The sequence below is a fragment of the Meleagris gallopavo genome, chromosome 21 (assembly GCF_000146605.3).
Source record: "Meleagris gallopavo isolate NT-WF06-2002-E0010 breed Aviagen turkey brand Nicholas breeding stock chromosome 21, Turkey_5.1, whole genome shotgun sequence".
NCBI lineage: Eukaryota > Metazoa > Chordata > Aves > Galliformes > Phasianidae > Meleagris > Meleagris gallopavo.
The window spans coordinates 5747372-5764520 of NC_015031.2; the positions used below are offsets into that span (position 1 = coordinate 5747372).

Genomic DNA, 17149 nt, shown 5'->3' on the forward strand with positions numbered 1-17149 from the left:
CACCGGGCGCAGCTCGCGGCTTTCTGCTGCCCTTCTGGCCTCAGGCGGGCACCGGTCGGTGAGCTCGGGGGCGGCGGCGACAGGCGGAGCGGGCCGAGCTGAGGAGCGGCGGCAGAGTTCCGATTCGGCTGGTAAAGAAGCAGTAGCTTCGGTTTTTAATTCCCAAGGTCAAATGCAAGAGATATAATTTTCTGATGATCTCGACACATAGCTTATATTTCAAATTCTTCTCTTTGAAGAACGCCCTGTGATCGACGTTCCTTTGGCGATAAGGCACGAGCCCGCTGTCCTGAGCGCTGCCCTGCTCTGTTCTCACACTTCTGCAGTACGCCGTTCCCCTTGTAGGTAGGTGACGGCTATGGAAGTCCTGCAGTGTTCCGAGGGGCCGTAACGTGAGCTCCACGGCCCGTGGCGTTGCTCCTCAGCGTTTCTGGGAGTGTGTAAAAGAAGGATGTAAACGGTAAATGTTGCATTAAGTAACAGGAACGTACTTTCCATTTTGCACGCTGCCTGAATAAAGACACTTGATTTATTTCCTGTTCCTGTGTGCTTCCTCAGGTTGGTTCTCTATCTGTTTGTTATGCACTTAAGACCTGGTATTCCTTTTCAGAAATAGAAATGGCGTATGATTATAAGTTAATAATAACTATAGTAACGTATGTTAAAATAACTGTTTTCAGCATCAGGTCAACGTGATGGGGCCAAGCAAGCCACCTTTGTCTGATGCTCCACTTACACCCACTACCCAGCTGTACAGGAGTGAAGCAAAGTCTTTACCAACACAGGTATTGTTTGAGTATTTCAGCAGTCCTGAAGTGGTTTTCATTTGTGATCACTACAAAAAGATAAGTGAGACCCATTTCCTGGGATAGGCCATTCATGAATGTGAGATCTTCATACTTGCTTTCACAACCCTGTCACTCATAATCTTAACCCTTTTTTTTTTTTTTTGCATGGAACTGAAACTACACCTGTAAATACTGTTTGTCTGTCTTAGCCTTCTACTTTACCACATAGTCACTGAACTTGGAAACTTTATTCTGTTACTGCATTTTAGTTTTGCATTTCTTCTTCATCGTGCATCCATCATCATTTGTCTGTCTGTTACCTTTGTAACTCTGCTTCTGATATGATACAAATAATACCTTTTTATATTACTAATGTAGTTGTCATTACAACTTATTAATTTAATTGCTAGAATTCTTTAAAGTCTTTGCAATGGTATTGTCTGTTACATGGTCATTTTGGAGCAGATTTTTCACTGTGGGTGCCTACCCGAAGGTGGAAATATGTATGCAGTGTTATTTACAAGAATACCTATATGAATAATTCAAGGTCATTTTGAATACTGAGGTTTATCTGAGTGGAGGGAATCCTTGCATGTGCTAGAGAAATACCATCGTGACAGAATGCACTTGTATGGGAACTGCTGAATCACAGCCTACACTTCTGATTGATCACTTGAGGCAAGCAATGAGTCAGCCCTGGGAGCACAGGTGAAGGCAATTCACCTGGGCTGCTGGAAGGGGTGGAGCCTGGCTCTACCTCTCCTAGACCCATAAGAGCTGACCACCAGTAGGGAAGGATCTCTTTCTGGAGATCCCTCCTTTCGAGTTTTACAGTGAACCCAGGATGAGAGTAAGCACTCTGTCTATTCTCTTTGGTATAATAACCTGCTTAGCTAAACTCTGGTTTATTTCATAATTATAACATCTGTATATTCATTGATTATACAGCACTGTAATGTGAAAGAGGCTTTGTTTTTCTTACTTTGTGCACTAGAGGTTCCTCATCCACGTAAATGGTTCTGTGTAACATTAATTTCTGTTTACACTTTAAAACAGCTCCAGTTTAATAGGAATGTTCCAGCAGTTCCAGAAAACTTATCTCTCAGATTCTCTAATCCACATCCAATTATAATAGAAAAACTGAAGTCGTCTAATGATCAGAGAAATCTAGGTGGAAGTGATGACCCCAGTGTAAGAAGCTCTGGTATGTTTTCAGTGATATCTGAAGAGAGACTAAAATTGGCCATTCATCTAGCCAAAAGGGACATAAAACGAAGGCATCTTGAAGAGCAAGTGAAGCAACAGTTGTTTGGAGGTGCTGTCAATAAATCATTGTTGGCCCAGAAGTCACAAGAGCAGACAAACAAAGTGTCTGGAAGTCTAGAAAAGAAAAATGGGCTTGAGTCTCAAACTCAGCTGAAATATCACCAGAAACTTGTCCAGCCTTCCAAAATGAAGACTACCACCTCTGGTACAAAAGTATATCTCTACACACCAAATGAGAGAATGCTAATACCAGCTGTTTTAGGCTCTTCGCTCACCCGTAATACAAGACCAGAGCCCAAGACAAATGTTAAAATAAAGGAAAATAAAAATATTCTTGAAATCCAACGGCTGCAAAAAGAATTAAGAAGTTGTGTCCAGAAAATTGAAGACCTAACTAAAAAAGGTGTAAGACTGAACAATAATTATTATATGTAAATGCATGAGAGTTTGTTGATTTGTTCTTTTTTCTACTCGTTTGTTTGTTTTTGACTTGCATTAAAATCAGATTAATTCTGGATTTTCGAGAATAGGAAAACAAGTGGAATAGTTAACCAGGACAGATAATAACAAGGTTTAATATCTTTGAGTATTTGTAGTGAGTTCCAGTTCAGCTTGCAATGGCAGTAAATTAGTGGCAGGCTATTTAATAACCTAATATTGGTGTAGACATCTTAGCTCAAGCTTCTGACTGCAAAATGCAGTACAATGATTAACCACATTCTTAGTTGTGATAAGAGTCAACTGACTTACCTAGTTTATAGGTGTGTGGTGTAATGATTAATGTTCTTTCTGACACTGTGTTGGTCTAAATATGAAAACACCACAGAGCTGCTTATGCTTATCGCCTCCTCTAGCAGAACAGAGGAGGGAACAGGAAGAGCAAAAGCAAGAAAACTTATGAGTTGGGAAGTAGGTAGCTTAGTAAGTGAAGGGAAAATGGAAAAACAAAGCAGATGATGCAGTTGCAATCAAGTGCTGTCTCTCACAATTAGTCCAGTGCCCGACCAATCTCTGGGTGATGGCTACATTTCTCCCTTCACCCTTACTTTTTATTGCTGAGCATGCTGTTATACAGCATGGGATATCCCTTTTTTTGGTTTGGTTCAGCTGTCCCAGCTGTGAGTCCTCACAACTTCTTGCGTACCCCCGTACCTCCTACCTACTCACATGGGGGACAGAGTTGAAAAAAGAGAAAGCCTTGAAACTGTGCACCTGCTCCACAGCAAAAGACAAAACTTGGATGTGTTATCAGCACTGTTTTAAGTCATAAATCCAAAACAGCTTTGTATGAGTTACTATGAAAAAAGTAAACTCATCCCAGCCAGACCCATAACATTGCATTGGTCCCTTTATAATAACTACCTGGAGGTTTAAGTTTATTTCTAACTTGGAGCATTTTACTTGCAAGTTTGTCATGAGGTTAAGGAATCATGAGTAATTTTGTAAACTGATTTTGTAAATCTGAAAAGGTGTATTATATAAGAGTATTTAGTCAAATACTAAGCAGATACATAATGTAGAGTTAAAGTAACTTGCATTACTGCTCCAGGATGCTCTGCATGAAAGATTCTTGTTGCTAAATTGTATTTGTTCATTTGGCTGGATTTTCACATGTTAAATTAAGACATAAAACTTAATATTTCATGCTTCTCAGAGAGAGATGAAGAAAACTTAGATGCTGATGAACAGCAACAAGCTTGCACTCAAAGGCAGAAGCAAGCTGCACGGTCAGCTCAGATGCTGTATGTACTCCAGCAACAGGTACAAGTAGATTTCATGTTGGGTTGTTTATTGTGATAAATTTGACAGAAGTGAAGTGAACTGAAACAATCCAGATTAATGGGAACGTGTCTGAATTTCCACGGCATTCTAGTTTGGGTGTGAGTGATGTGACCAATTTCACTTATGAGTAGTTTTAGAGATATGAGCATCACTGTTGGGGGGGGAAAAGAACTTTCACTCAGATGTTACAGTGAAAACATTGTTCATTTATAGACAGGAAGCAAATTCTAACTGATTTTCCCCACTTCGCTCTTGATGAACAGGTGAAAAAAATTCAGGATGATTTAGAAAAACTGAGTCCTCATAAAATCAAACATACTAAAAAGGTAAGATGAAATTATTGCACAGAAATATATTTAATTTAGTCTCATGCTGCCTTTGCTCCTTCCATCTTCTAAGATCTGCTTACAGTACACTGGTGTGGAAAAGACTGTTGGCCTGCTTTTATGTGGTTTCTACTTCATTCCACTTGCTTTTCTGAATTACACTCTGTTCTACTCTTATTATTTTTAATTTCGCATTCATGTCACTCAGTCGTAGCCATTCTTTCTGATTTTCACATTAGTCCATGATTTTTCAGAAAAATAATGCTGTGATAACTGCTATTGTTTGGCCAATATTGACTCATTATTCTCTTGTGCTTTTCCATCCATCACTTGTATTTTCTTTTCAAAAAGAAAACAGACACTGGGGTTTGGAGAATGTCCTATAGTTGTGCTTTTGTACACGAGATCAGCCCCATGACTTTATAGGTATAAAACAGTAGAAACACCAGGAATTACAACGCAGTTATAACACTATGCTGTTTAGCTGAATCTAACATGAATTTGATATGTGCAGTGTTGTGTAGCATCTTTAGATGACTTCTTAAACGAATGTTTTGTTTTCCCTGAAAAGCGGCCTAATCTCCATCTGAATTATTCCAAATCTTGAGTGTTTATACACGAAATGGTAACAATTCTGTGAATAGTATCAATACTTACAGAAACTATAGTACTAAGGTATATATTTTTCATTTTTCCAGTCCCGAGCAGTATCCAGATTGGCAGCAGCGCACAGAGGAGCTATACGAGCCTTGCAGGCATTTGCCAATCAGTTTACTGATCAAACAGGGCAATGGATTCCTACCCACTACAAGGAGCTGGGCAGTCTCATTCGACAGCTGTCACTCTGTTCTGCCAAACTAGAACCAGATTCTTCAACTTCTGATGTTATATTAGATATTTTGATGCAAGTTGAGGTAGGAATAACTGTTTTGTTTTTGCAGAATATCCAACTTTTTTTTTTATTATTATTAAAAGGCCATATTTTCTAATAGATGTGCTTCTAATGTTCATAAATAGGAGTAGACTAAATTAAGTTGCATCCTGTTCACAGAAGCTTACTGCTGCAGTTTGTGTTGATAATGTTCTTGTCGTTATTCACTGTCCTGGTAGGATAAGGACTGGAGGTGATAGTGGTAACAGAACACAAGTTTCTGATTCGTTTCACGTTTTCAAGGTTGAAAGAATTGCATTTGATATGTTGGTTAAGTATTAAATGTCTGTTGTTCTGCTGTGCATCCTTTAGTCATCAGGACTAGCAAAGAGTCTTTCTGCCTCACACACAGTGGTGGGTGCAGAATTGTGTAGACAGTAGCTACAATTTAAAGCTTTCTGCCCTTCAAATTAATTTTGTTAGTAATATCTGATGTATTATGACATTTGTTGATATAGCACAAAAATTCACATTTCCTGCTGTAGTTTCTAGCTACGCTTTTTTTTTAAGTAATAACCTACATAACCGGAACTATTCTGCAATCAGTATTTAATTATTTCAAATAAAAACAGCTGATCCAATAGCTGCAAGATATTTTATTTACCTTAAAATATTGTTCTAAATGTAAGAGCTATGTTTTTATTGTGCTGAACTGCTTATGAGCACTTTAACACTCAGGTTGCCTCAGAATAGGGATGGAGGTAGAATTAACATTGTACTTCTCAGTGGAAAATGTGTTTGTCTTATCTTAGTCATGTGGGCATTTCTTTGTCTGTAGATTTTCTGTCAATTTATTTTTTAATGTGCTTTAAGTAGATAATTTTCTAGTCAATTGTGAATTTAAAAAAATGCAGACCTCTTCTTATATGATTAAGTTAGTCAAACAAAGATGCTTCTGCATGAGCAAGCAGTCAGGATTAGTCACTACAAAACAAACAAACGAAAAAACAACCAACCAAACAAAAAAACGCAACAAAGCCACATTAAAAAGTTCCAGTTACTCAGAATCTCTTAAACTTATTTTTCTTTATTATGTCATGTTTACTGAGAAAGTAATTAAAATTATAAATATCTGATGCAGGATCTGATTTCATTGCTGGAAAAGAAACAAACTCCCAAAAAACTGAAGGAATGTCTTTCAACATCACACGGCAAATCTCCAGTGAACACTGTGACATTTCCAGTCAGAAAGCAGCTAACAACTCCAAAAGGAGAAAATAAGCCCCTCATCTTAAAGGAACGACATGGACAAGGACCTAGAAAATCTCCAGCTGCCAGAGGTCTCTTGATTGGTTTGTATTTTATTACTAAATTTTAGTTAACTTACACTCTCAGTTCAGTTTTTTAGTGTGTTACATTTTGCTGGGCAGAAGTGTGCAACAGCCCATATGCAGTCATCAGATTCATGTAGCTTTGTTATACTTCTAGTGGCTTTTTTTTCCCTAGCAGTTACTGTTAGGCGATTAACTTGCAGGTTTATATGCCTCTTTATGTTATCATCATCATCATGTTTTAATTTTTGTCTAGTTCCTTTACAGTGGGCTACACTTGGATTGCTTTTCTACAATGTATACCTAAATGATACTTTGCAAATTAGTTTTACTGGTGCACACAGAATATATCATACATTTATGTTGAAAACACTATATGAACATATTCTTTTGAAATACAGCCATTGTTTGTTAGCAAGTCTCCAGCAAAGTTGTTGTTGTTTTGTAGAACCATTTGGAGTGAAAAGATGTACTGAAGCTTTGGCTCAGAATTTCCTTACTTTGTGTAGTTTCTCTGCTTTTGAAAGATTTTGAGAGATGTGGCTTTTGTTCTTGACAATCCATTCATTTCTTCTGTACGCTAATCACAGTCTCAGTACCTAGAGGTACATTAACTAACAGTTAAACTGAAGTCTCTGTTTTCCACTGCCGGATTGAGATGCAACCTTTGGGAATTACTTCTCTTTATTCTTCATTTACATTATATACGAAATAGACTTTATTCTTTCCCAGTGTGTTTTGAAATCGTTGATATCTACAATATTTTGCCACCTCATGAAATCTATTATTGCTTACTACATGACTGCTTATGTCTGTGTTTTTGTGTATGTATATGCATTCTCCATATAAACGTATATGTTTTCTTGTATATTTATTCATATGTGTACACACACATAACGCTAAATCTTTTATTCGATTAATCACAGTTACATTAATGCTTGTCAGAAAATGAGGGTTTTTTTGTTGTTAGTTTTGCTTTTAATTTTGATATTTTTGTATTATGGTAGAGCTTTAAACGTTGTGGTTGGATATATCTACCACAACAGAAAAGTCGGATATAGACATAAAGATGATTCTTGCCCCTTTGAACTTACAGCTGAAGATTTCTTAATTATTTTTGATACAGATAAACATCAATATGTTGCAAAAACTTCGGCAGTTCAGAAGAACAATCACACTCATATGTTGCATGATAAATTCCAGGAAGCAAATGATCTACCCACTTCAGAAAGAAGTACCATTTTACAGGGAAGCCTAGATGCACTAGTGAGACCTAGACCTGTAAAAAAAGATCGGATCCTTCAAAGTAGCTCTTTAAGGAAGAAAGACATGTTATTACCTGCAAAATCACAGGTATGCAAGTTTTAAATGAATTTATGCTTTCTTCATCTTGTCCTCTGTGATTTGTTATTAGTGTAAGGCACTTTTAGACTTTGTACTTCCACATTTATATATATATTTTAATCTGAGTTTAGAAGTATAGGGAAAGAAACAATGTTATTTGCCTCCATTGTTTCTGATGGTTATATTTTATCAGTTTTTTGAAAGTTGTGTTGTTGCTTATCAAGAATGAATAACAGGATAAACAAGGAGAATTGTTTGCTCAAAACTGGTTTCATTTTTGAAATTAATGTGATTAAATTTCAGTTAGGATTTAAAGCTGAAATGTCTTCCTCTTACTGGTCACTTCTGTCATGTAAAATGCCTTTAGCAGTATTGTTGTGCTAATGCTAATGTTAGTCAGTGACATTTTTTCTGCTTGAAGAATTTCAGTTCCACACCTTTGCTTCATGTGCGCTTCCATGTCAGACACCATTTTATCAGACTGCTCCTCTGCTGCTGTCTGTTGCCCAGAAGTAAAATTTAACAGAATACTGGGAGGAAGGTTCAACCTCTACTGCCATCCCACTAACATCCACCTCTGACGTTGTGGGCCAGCGTAATAAAACAAGGCATTAATTCTGGAGTGGACCTCGCAGTTTGATGGCCAAATAAAGCATTACCCTAGAAGTGTTTGCAAAAAATTAAATAGCAAAATTTAAGCATGTTTTGTTATGGCACAGTTGTACTTGTCTTTAAACGAGTTCTAAATCTTCCACATGTGTCAGCTGTTCAGTAAAGTAAGGAGACATGACTTCCAAACAAATTCTAAAGCAGAATACAAAATACTTTAAAAATTAAGCAACGGAGATGCATGTTTTTAATGTAATTGTGTTAATTTTAAGGGAATGCCTAGATCTCTAAAACCAAGGCAAACACAGTCTCCAGGAAAGCATGCTCGATTTCAAGAAACAACTATAGCTTTTCAGTTAAAAGAGAGCAAACGATTTGTTAAGGAGAGCAGCATACCCTGGGTGCCTCCAAACTCTACGTTATCTCCTGCTTCACCTAAACGGTATGTTCATAGTCCAGTGGATCCAGTGTTTGCCCTACTTTTCTGTGGAAATAGTACTGTATCTGTAGTAGTAAATAGGATGGGCTGGGCCCATCTCTCAGACTATAGAGGCAAGTGGCATAGCACAGCTCACAACTGGATATTTGTGGTTTTATTTCTCACTCATAATAAAGTGGCCTCGTTCACAGAGCATGGGAAAAAAACGTTGCCCTGTGTTTTTCCTGGGTCACATCTGAATATCATCTGGAAGTCACAGGCCAAAAGTGCACTAGGCAAAGCACTGACAGTGTATGTAGTATGCAGAATGGACTTCGTTTGCCATGCTGGTGCTCTGATTAAATTTTTAAATTTATTTAACTAACCTGTTATTATGCTATTTGTGTCTGTCAGTCCTACTATAATGGTTTTTGAAACTCATCAGCTAATTTCAGTTCAAATTGACAGCGGTAAAAGTAACAGTAGTGTGTTCCTTCAAGTGTCATGAAATTACTTATCTAAATGAAGAGTTTCTATTGGTGCCTTCTCTGGAGGAAGTAATTCAGTCATTAATCACAGAATCATAGATTATCCCGTGCTGAAATGCACATCCACAAGGACTATCACATCCAATGCCTGGCTCCACACAGGACCACTCAAACTCTGTCTGAGAGTGGTGTCCCAATGCTCCTTGAGCTCTGGCAGCTCAAGGCTGTGCCTACAGCTATAGGGTGTCTGCTTCATGCCCACAGAACCATTTCCTGACCCCCACTTGACCTTCTCACATTGCAGCCCCATGCTGGTCTCTCAGGCCCTGTCAGTGTTTCCAGAGAACAGAGCTCAGCACTGCCCCCCTGTTCCCTGTGAGGAGCTATAGGCCACCATGAGGCCTCCCCTCTTCTAGGCTGAATAAACCAAGGAGACCTCAGCCTCTCCTCATGTACCTTGCCCTCCAGACCCTATTCCATTTTCATAGCCCTCCCTTGGTTACCCTCTAATAGCGTTACATCTTTACACTGTGGGACTCAAAACTGCACACAGTGCTCTAGGTTTTGTCTGTGGAAAGCTTGCTGTTTCATAGACGTTGTTTTGAACTATTAGAATTGCAGCAGTGAAGTAATGTGTATTCCTTCCTTTTCCTAAGATTTCATTCTTTCTCAAATTAACTTTGTTAATTAGTCCCTCTCCATTTCTTAAGGTGCAATTTGTTGGTATGTTCCTCATTCATATTTCCACCTAACTACATTTGGAAAACGTAAAATATTTAGCCTACTATCTCAGCACTGCAGTGAGAATACAAATGTGATCTCCTGATTCCAAAAGGAGAAAATAGGTATTTTTTTTCCTTGTCTGTATTATGGTCTAGGTTTGTTTATGTAAAAAATATATTCAGTATTCTGGAGACTCAGGTTCCCCATATTTAGTTTCCCATGCTGTTTCTGGCAATTGAACCAGGAGATCCAGCTGCTGGATCTGAAGTAGACAGTGCGCGCTGATGAGGAACTTGTCTATCTAGGCAGTATTTGCAGATAGCCATGAGGTTGTCTTTTAACCAGTAGTGTAGGGATGATTGAAGATCACTGGTTCTCAGATGAATTTCCTGGCTTATGTGATATTGAAGCCAATATTAATTTTCTCTATAAATGTTTTCAAAATTTTTATAAACTAATATTCAGAATCCAATTATTTCATTCTCCAGTTCTTATAATAATGAGTGTTTTGTAATTCTCTTTATGTATTTGTCTTACATTTGAAGACTAGCATGGTGTGAAGCAGAAGCTTCAAGAATGAAAGTTCTGACTGATCTTAACAGAAGAGAAATGAAAAAAGTACGAAAGCTAAGGTAATTACTTGCCCAGAAGAGCTAATAAGTGATACCAGAACTTGGTATAATCTTTCTACTATCCCCACTAGCAATATGAAAATCTTCTCTACTTTCCACTTCCCCAAAAAGTGGATTTATGTTTTTTTTATTTTTGTTTTTTTTATTACTGTTGTTATGCTAAACTTTAAAATTCATTTGTTCTTATTTTGTGTGTGTGTCTAGGTTGCAAGGTGCTTCTCCAACTCAGGGTGCAGACAAAGTTGACAAAGCAGTATGTGAGCACCTAGAACTTCCATTGGATAGGGCACAGGTAGTACAGTCAGGCTCATGGCAGTATTTGAAGGGTACATTTATAAAGGGTCAATATAATGTTTGCTTTCAACGTAGTGCAAGTAAGGAGTTTTTTGGAGAAACATATCAAATGATTTGTATAGTCAGTAGTCCCCAGTTTTGGGACAGTTGACAAGTGTATTTCCATTTCAGTATGTAGGCTTTAAATTATCGTAACCAAAGTTGGCAAAGCTGTGTTCTTTTTTTTAATCATCTTTTCTTAGCAGTTTATTATCAAGTAGTGAACAATCATAACTGTTCTACACTAATCATAACTGGACTTGATAAGATTATTTTAATAATTAATATAAACCATGTTTAATGTCTAAGTATATTTTCTCTACTAGTAATTATGACTAATAATACAGAAGGTTCATTATTCTAACTGGTTTTATGGTTTATTAGCAGATCGATATTTCCTTGGAAACAAACTGTAATTTGAAGGATTCTTCAATTATAAGACAGCTTTCAACTCACGTAGCTGAGAAGGTATATTCTATCTACATGTCATAGAGAAAACCTGAGTTTTTATCTTTGCCATGTGGCAAAATGTGTCTAGAAAAGTAGTGATAATTTTCTGAACTTAATATTTTCCAACACCGTACAGATTATAATGCCTTATAGTTCTCTATAACCTACCTGAAAGAAGGTTGTGGCAAAATAGAGGTCAGCTTCTTCTCCTGGGTAACTAGCACTGGGACAAGAGGGATGACTGCAAGTTGTGCCAAAGGAGGCTTAGGTTGGATATCAGGAAAAATTTATTCTCCGAAAGAGTGGTCAGGTACTGGGACAGGCTGCCCAGGGGGGCGATAGAGTTACTGTCCCCAGATGTGTTCAAGAATTGTTTAGATGTTGTACTAAGGGACATGGTTTATTGGGAAATACTGATGGTAGGTGGATAATTAGACTGGATGATCTTGGAGGGCTTTTCCAACCTTGGTGATTCTATGAATAGAGATATCATAGCATGGCACGGGGGGAATAGTAGGACAAGGGGGAATAGCTTTAAACTAAAAGAGAGTAGTTTAGGTTAGATGTTAAAAAGAAATGCTTTACTGAGAAGGCTGTGAGCCTGTCTCATAGAGAAAGGTCCAGAAAAGCTGTGGCTGCCCTAACCCTGGAGGTATCCAAAGCCAGGCTGGAAGGGGGGCCCTGCGCAGTCTGACTGGAGGGGCTGCACCCAGCCCATGGCAGAGTTGGAATAAAGTAATCTGTAAGGTTCCTACCAACCCAAGCAATTCTATGATTCTAGTTGGTAAAACTGGACACAACTGAAACCTACAGCTTTGGCCTAGTTTACTCACTTTGTACTCTTCTATATTTATTCATTAACTTTGGCAGCTGCTGTGGGACTTTTCCTGTATGTTCTGTTAAATGCATGTTTTGTAATATGAGGGCCTTCGCTTCTTATTCTTGAATCCTAGGTGATTTCCGAACGTCTGTTTAGGAACTTAGAAACTTAGTTATGTAGAGAGCTTCATCCACATTCAATGATTTTTATTGGTATGAATATACCAAGCTGTTTTATTGATTTGGCTTACTATGTGAGTGGAAGAGAAACAAAATTATTTGGATTTTCACTGAAAAGTTGTAATGACATTTGGCTTCTTACCAGCAGGTGCTGTAAGAAATATGTGATTTATAAGCATTGTTTTTTTTTCCCCTCAAAGTTTTTCTATTTCTTCTTTTTTCCTTCTTTTTTTTTTTTTCTCTCCCCATTGACTGTGTATATTTTGCTTTTTTTTGGCAGATTGCAGCAAATGCAGATATTCTGAGTGAAAAGGTACTGGATGATCTTTTGGAAGATACTGCTCAGGAACTTTGGAATATGGAGCAGCGTAAGAGACTTCAGGCTGAGAATCTCTTTGTGGCTGATGGTCCTAGTCTGGAAACAATGTTGCAAAGAATGGAAGAAATTGAAGTAAGTTTTTAATCTATTCATTGATCTGATAGGGCTAGTTTCTGGTTTACTGACAATAATTATAATACCAGTAGGTATCTGCATTCTTTAAAACAAGGTCAGACGACTGTGGTATGAAATGGGAGACTTAGAAGGAGTTTCCTCTTCCAGCAAAAAATTGTGTAAGAACAGAAGGATATTTGACCTCATGGTTTTATTGCTAACGTTAGGATTGGCAGACCTGAGTTTGCTTGATTTTTTTTTTTTTCCCCCCAATGCATTACTTTTTCAAACTTTAATAAGCTTTTCCAGAGTTTTTGTTTCTAATCTTATTTCCTTTCTGTTCAGTTAAACTTGTCCTAAATTAGAACTACTGAATTTAGCACCATTTACTTGAGATTTATTTGTAAGCTGAAAGCATGAAGCTTACAGTATGCAATATCCATTTAAGATGCTTGGGCATATGTTTGAATTCATTGTCGATAAGGCAAGAAAGCCCATCAGTTGTTTCACTAACTGCTGTTGATCTGAAATGGGAGTAGTTGAATCTTCTAGTCTAGGATTTTGAATGAGATGATTATCTGTTATTTCATCTCTCCTTTTACTCCTTTTCAGTACTACATTAACCATGGAAAATAATCCTGCTCTGACAAGGAGGATCATGACCTGCTTTCTTATCGAGTGATAACTGTTACTGCTGAACTGTTAAGCATGTGTTAATTGATTACTTTTATGTTTAAAAACAGAGATATCAGGAAACTGTATGCAGGAGATTCACCCAGATTGTGTACAGTGATTCAGAATTCAGGGCCCAAGAGGATAAAACTGGTAAGTAGGCTTCTTCAGTGCCAACTTATTTTCTTGGCATCTCTGTCTTTGAATTCAAAGAATTGAAATCAAAGTGATTATGTGTGATCATATATCACTGTTGTAATGCAAAAGTGTGAATGCTTCTGCATAAGGTTTGCCAAATCCCAAAGAAAGTATGCAGAGGCAAGTTAACATTCTTCAGTTTGTTAGAGACCCCCGTGTTACCAAAGCTGGCTGGCTGGCAAGATGTCTTTGCCTGCCCTTTGTATAACTGGGAGACAATAAAGCAACATGAATCAGTCTAGTCGAGGTTGTTCTCAGAAAACAAGGATACTCAGTTGCAGCTACAGAGCAGTTTCTCACAAACAAGTCTCTTGTAGGTGCAGAGCCTAGAGGCAGTTTACTTGTGTTCCCAAGGAAATAAAAGTTTGTTTTCTTTTTTTTTTTTACAGGCTAGTTGCCTGTTCAGCCCATGATTTGTGTTTTTTCTGTGCAACTATTCAGACATATTTTTGATTATAGGTGCTCCTTTGAGAGGAATGTTTCTGAAAAAAAGCTTGTTTAGCTTGGAAAAGAGAAGGCTCTGGGGAAACATCGTTGTGGCCTTCCAGTATTTGAAGGGAGTGTGTAAACAGGAGGGGCAACAACTGTTTACGAGGGTGGACAGTGATAGGACAAGGGGGAATGGTTTTAAACTGAGACAGGAGATTTAGGTTAGATATTAGGAGGAAGTTTTTCACCCAGAGGCTGGTGAAGCACTGGAACAGGTTTTCCAAGGAAGTTGTGGATGCCTCTTCCCTGGATGCATTCAAGGCCAGGCAGCCTGGTCTGGTGGTGGGCGACTGCACATAGCAGGGGGAATGAAACTGAACATTGTGGTCCTTTTCAACCCAGGTCGTTGCATGATTCTATGAAATACAGTGCTAAAAGAAGGATCCATTCTGAGAACAGGCTATTATTTTCAGTTTGCCTTTGTTGAGTGTATATTTGCATGCGAAGCACTGCTAGTGTAAATTAGTTGAAGGATAGGAGTCTTTAATATATACCACCAGTCATCACATGTTAAGTTTTAATGTTGTCTTTTTAAGGGCATTTGTCATTCCTTAACTTAGATATTTTATTTTCTTATAAATTGCGGGTAGTGATTTTAGTGCAGTGAAGATTTTATACTATAGTCTCTAATTGGAGTACATATACTTCATCTCATCTGTGAGCTGTTTGAATCTACTTCAGAAGAAAGAGTTTATTTTCTAAGTTTGAAATCTCCTGAAGCTACTTTTTTTTGTTGTTGTTGGGCTCTTCGTGACGGGAATTTGTAAGTCTAAATCTCAGAGTGTTTAGTGTATTCTTTCTTTATCCTTCTGTTTGATTAAATACAAAAATGAAGCTACATCAATTTACCAAGTTGAGGATCTGGTCACATACTAACTTTAATGGAAATGCGTTGTTTTACACGTTGTTTTACAAAATCTATCAATAAGACAGATAAAGACTTACCCCAAATTTTGTTTCATTTTTTCTGTATGTTGGATTTACTGACAAGTTCTAATATACTACATTAACTTTTGAGTGATATTTTTCTGTCTGTTCTAGAGAAGTATTCACTGATAAAAACAAACTACACTTATACTAAAGGAAGAATGCCTAAAATGCTTAGCTTCAATACACTGAGCTCCTGGATATCCTTTCTTGAATTTTCGTTTTTAGGGATTTGTCAGCTTTAGTACTTGTCTTTTTTTACCTGTAGAATATGCCTATGAAGGAAGCAAAAGTTTTTATGAGGTTCTAACTGCATTAACTGTAGTTTTTTTTTTTCCAAAGAAACATATTTTAATGTTATCTTTTTTCTTCTAGATCAACAAATGGCATTAATAACTCAAATACCTACATCTCCTCATTCAATTCAGATAACCAGATTAACTAGACAGACAGAACCAGAAACTGACATTTCATTTGAAATTTTTGATGACAAGTAAGTAGAATACTTTGATTGTAGACAAAACTGTGGTGCATTTTTACTGTGCACATTCATTGTAGTGTTTGTATTGGAGGGAATTATGCTTACTGTTTGAAGTCATTTTCTGATCTTTCAAAAAAAAAACCAAAAAACTTAATAATCCTGATTTAATTAAATCTTTTGTATTTCCAGTGGCACTGACAAAAACAAAGTAGCTCAGGAGAAATTGCTGACTGGAAATAATATTCTGCAGCCCTTCACTCAGAATTCTGTGCAGAAAAAGTCCTATGTTTCTTTCTCAGTTACAAAGCATATGCTCCAGAACATCCTGGATTACAGCAGCAAATACAAGCATCACCTAAACCTTATTTTCCATGAAGCAGTAGGCAGCTTCAATCCATGGCAGATTGCTGAAAGGTATGTGAACTACCTGTATTTTTGAAGTGAATCTATCAGGTGTTTTTTCTGTCCTTAATTCTTCCCACAAGAGGGCATTATAAATCTTCCTATATAAAATAAGGGTTAAAAAAATGTTTAGAAGAAACAGTCCCCTGCTATGCTGAAAAGGTCCTGGATACAGTAGCTTTATTATATTTCAGAATATTTGCAAAACTCTGAAGATGAACTTCACAGGGGCCAATAAACAATTGTGTTTTTACGTTAAAATAATTTTCCTTTCTGTTATGTCCACTGTTGTCTGGAGGCCACTTATCTCATTTTTCCTTAAACCTTATTGCTCTCTGTAAGGCCTCATTCAGTGGCAACTAAAATCAGTAAGATGCTTCCTATCTACTTCAGTGGCCTTAGAATGAGCATCACAGTATGTTAATTATTACTCCTAAAGCAGAATTAGTATACAAGAGTTTGAAAAAGGAAGAAACAGAGATCTCTTAACACCTTTAAGCCTGAAATATTTATCCTTTGCTATGAACCAGACTAAGGATAGAATTCCTCAGGGCGCAAGAGCTCTCCATCTTCAGGTGTAGCAAGTCAGGAAAGGAAGGGAGGAGACTGACATTGCTGAACTGGGTTCTGCTAGCCAAATTGAAGAGCAAGAGGAATACGCACAGGCAGTGGAAACAGGGACAGGTATTGTGAGAAGAGTATAAGGAAGCTGCTAAACTGTGTAGGAATGGCATCAGGAAAGTCAAGGCCGAACTTGAAGTAAACTTAGCAAGGATGCCAAGAAGAACAGGAAATGTTTCTATTTCTAGTTGAGATACCTAAACCAGAAAAGGAAAGTCCAGGAGGCTGTACTCCTCTTAGTGAGTGACACAGGCAAGCTGGTAACAAAGACAAGGAGAAGGCTGAGGTACTTAACTTTTTTTGCCTTGGTCTTCCCTGATGACTGCTCACCACACAGTCCTGAAATGTTTGGTTCTGTAGGAGGGAACTGGGGAAGCAATATCCTGTAAGTGTAACTGTAAGTGAAGATCAAGTTCATGACCACATGAAAAAGCTGAACATCCAGAAGTCTATAGGTCCCCATGTGTTACATCCCAGAGTCCTAAGAGAATTAACTTATGTAAGCCACTCAGTGATACTTGAAAAGTTGTGGCAATCGGGTGAAGTCCCTGGTGACTAGTTAAAAA

General features: G+C 37.6%; 1 protein-coding gene across 4 annotated transcripts; it reads left to right on the forward strand.

The window, feature by feature from the left end:
• The first annotated feature begins 8 nt into the window (after nt 1-8).
• On the forward strand, nt 9-17149 carry KIAA0753 (KIAA0753 ortholog). Of its 4 annotated transcripts, none has more exons than XM_010721956.2 (17): nt 9-131; nt 240-345; nt 681-785; nt 1845-2457; nt 3709-3815; nt 4100-4162; nt 4861-5076; nt 6175-6385; nt 7491-7717; nt 8590-8759; nt 10492-10578; nt 10783-10870; nt 11296-11379; nt 12641-12811; nt 13537-13618; nt 15455-15572; nt 15750-17149. In XM_010721956.2, the coding sequence occupies exons 3-17, from the start codon at nt 696-698 to the stop codon at nt 15997-15999; spliced, it is 2577 nt and encodes an 858-aa protein (XP_010720258.1). In that variant the 5' UTR covers nt 9-131; nt 240-345; nt 681-695; the 3' UTR covers nt 16000-17149. The 4 variants fall into 4 exon arrangements, with proteins under 4 accessions (XP_010720258.1, XP_010720259.1, XP_010720260.1 ...); XM_010721957.2 differs by having other exon boundaries at nt 11299-11379; XM_010721958.2 differs by having other exon boundaries at nt 6175-6373.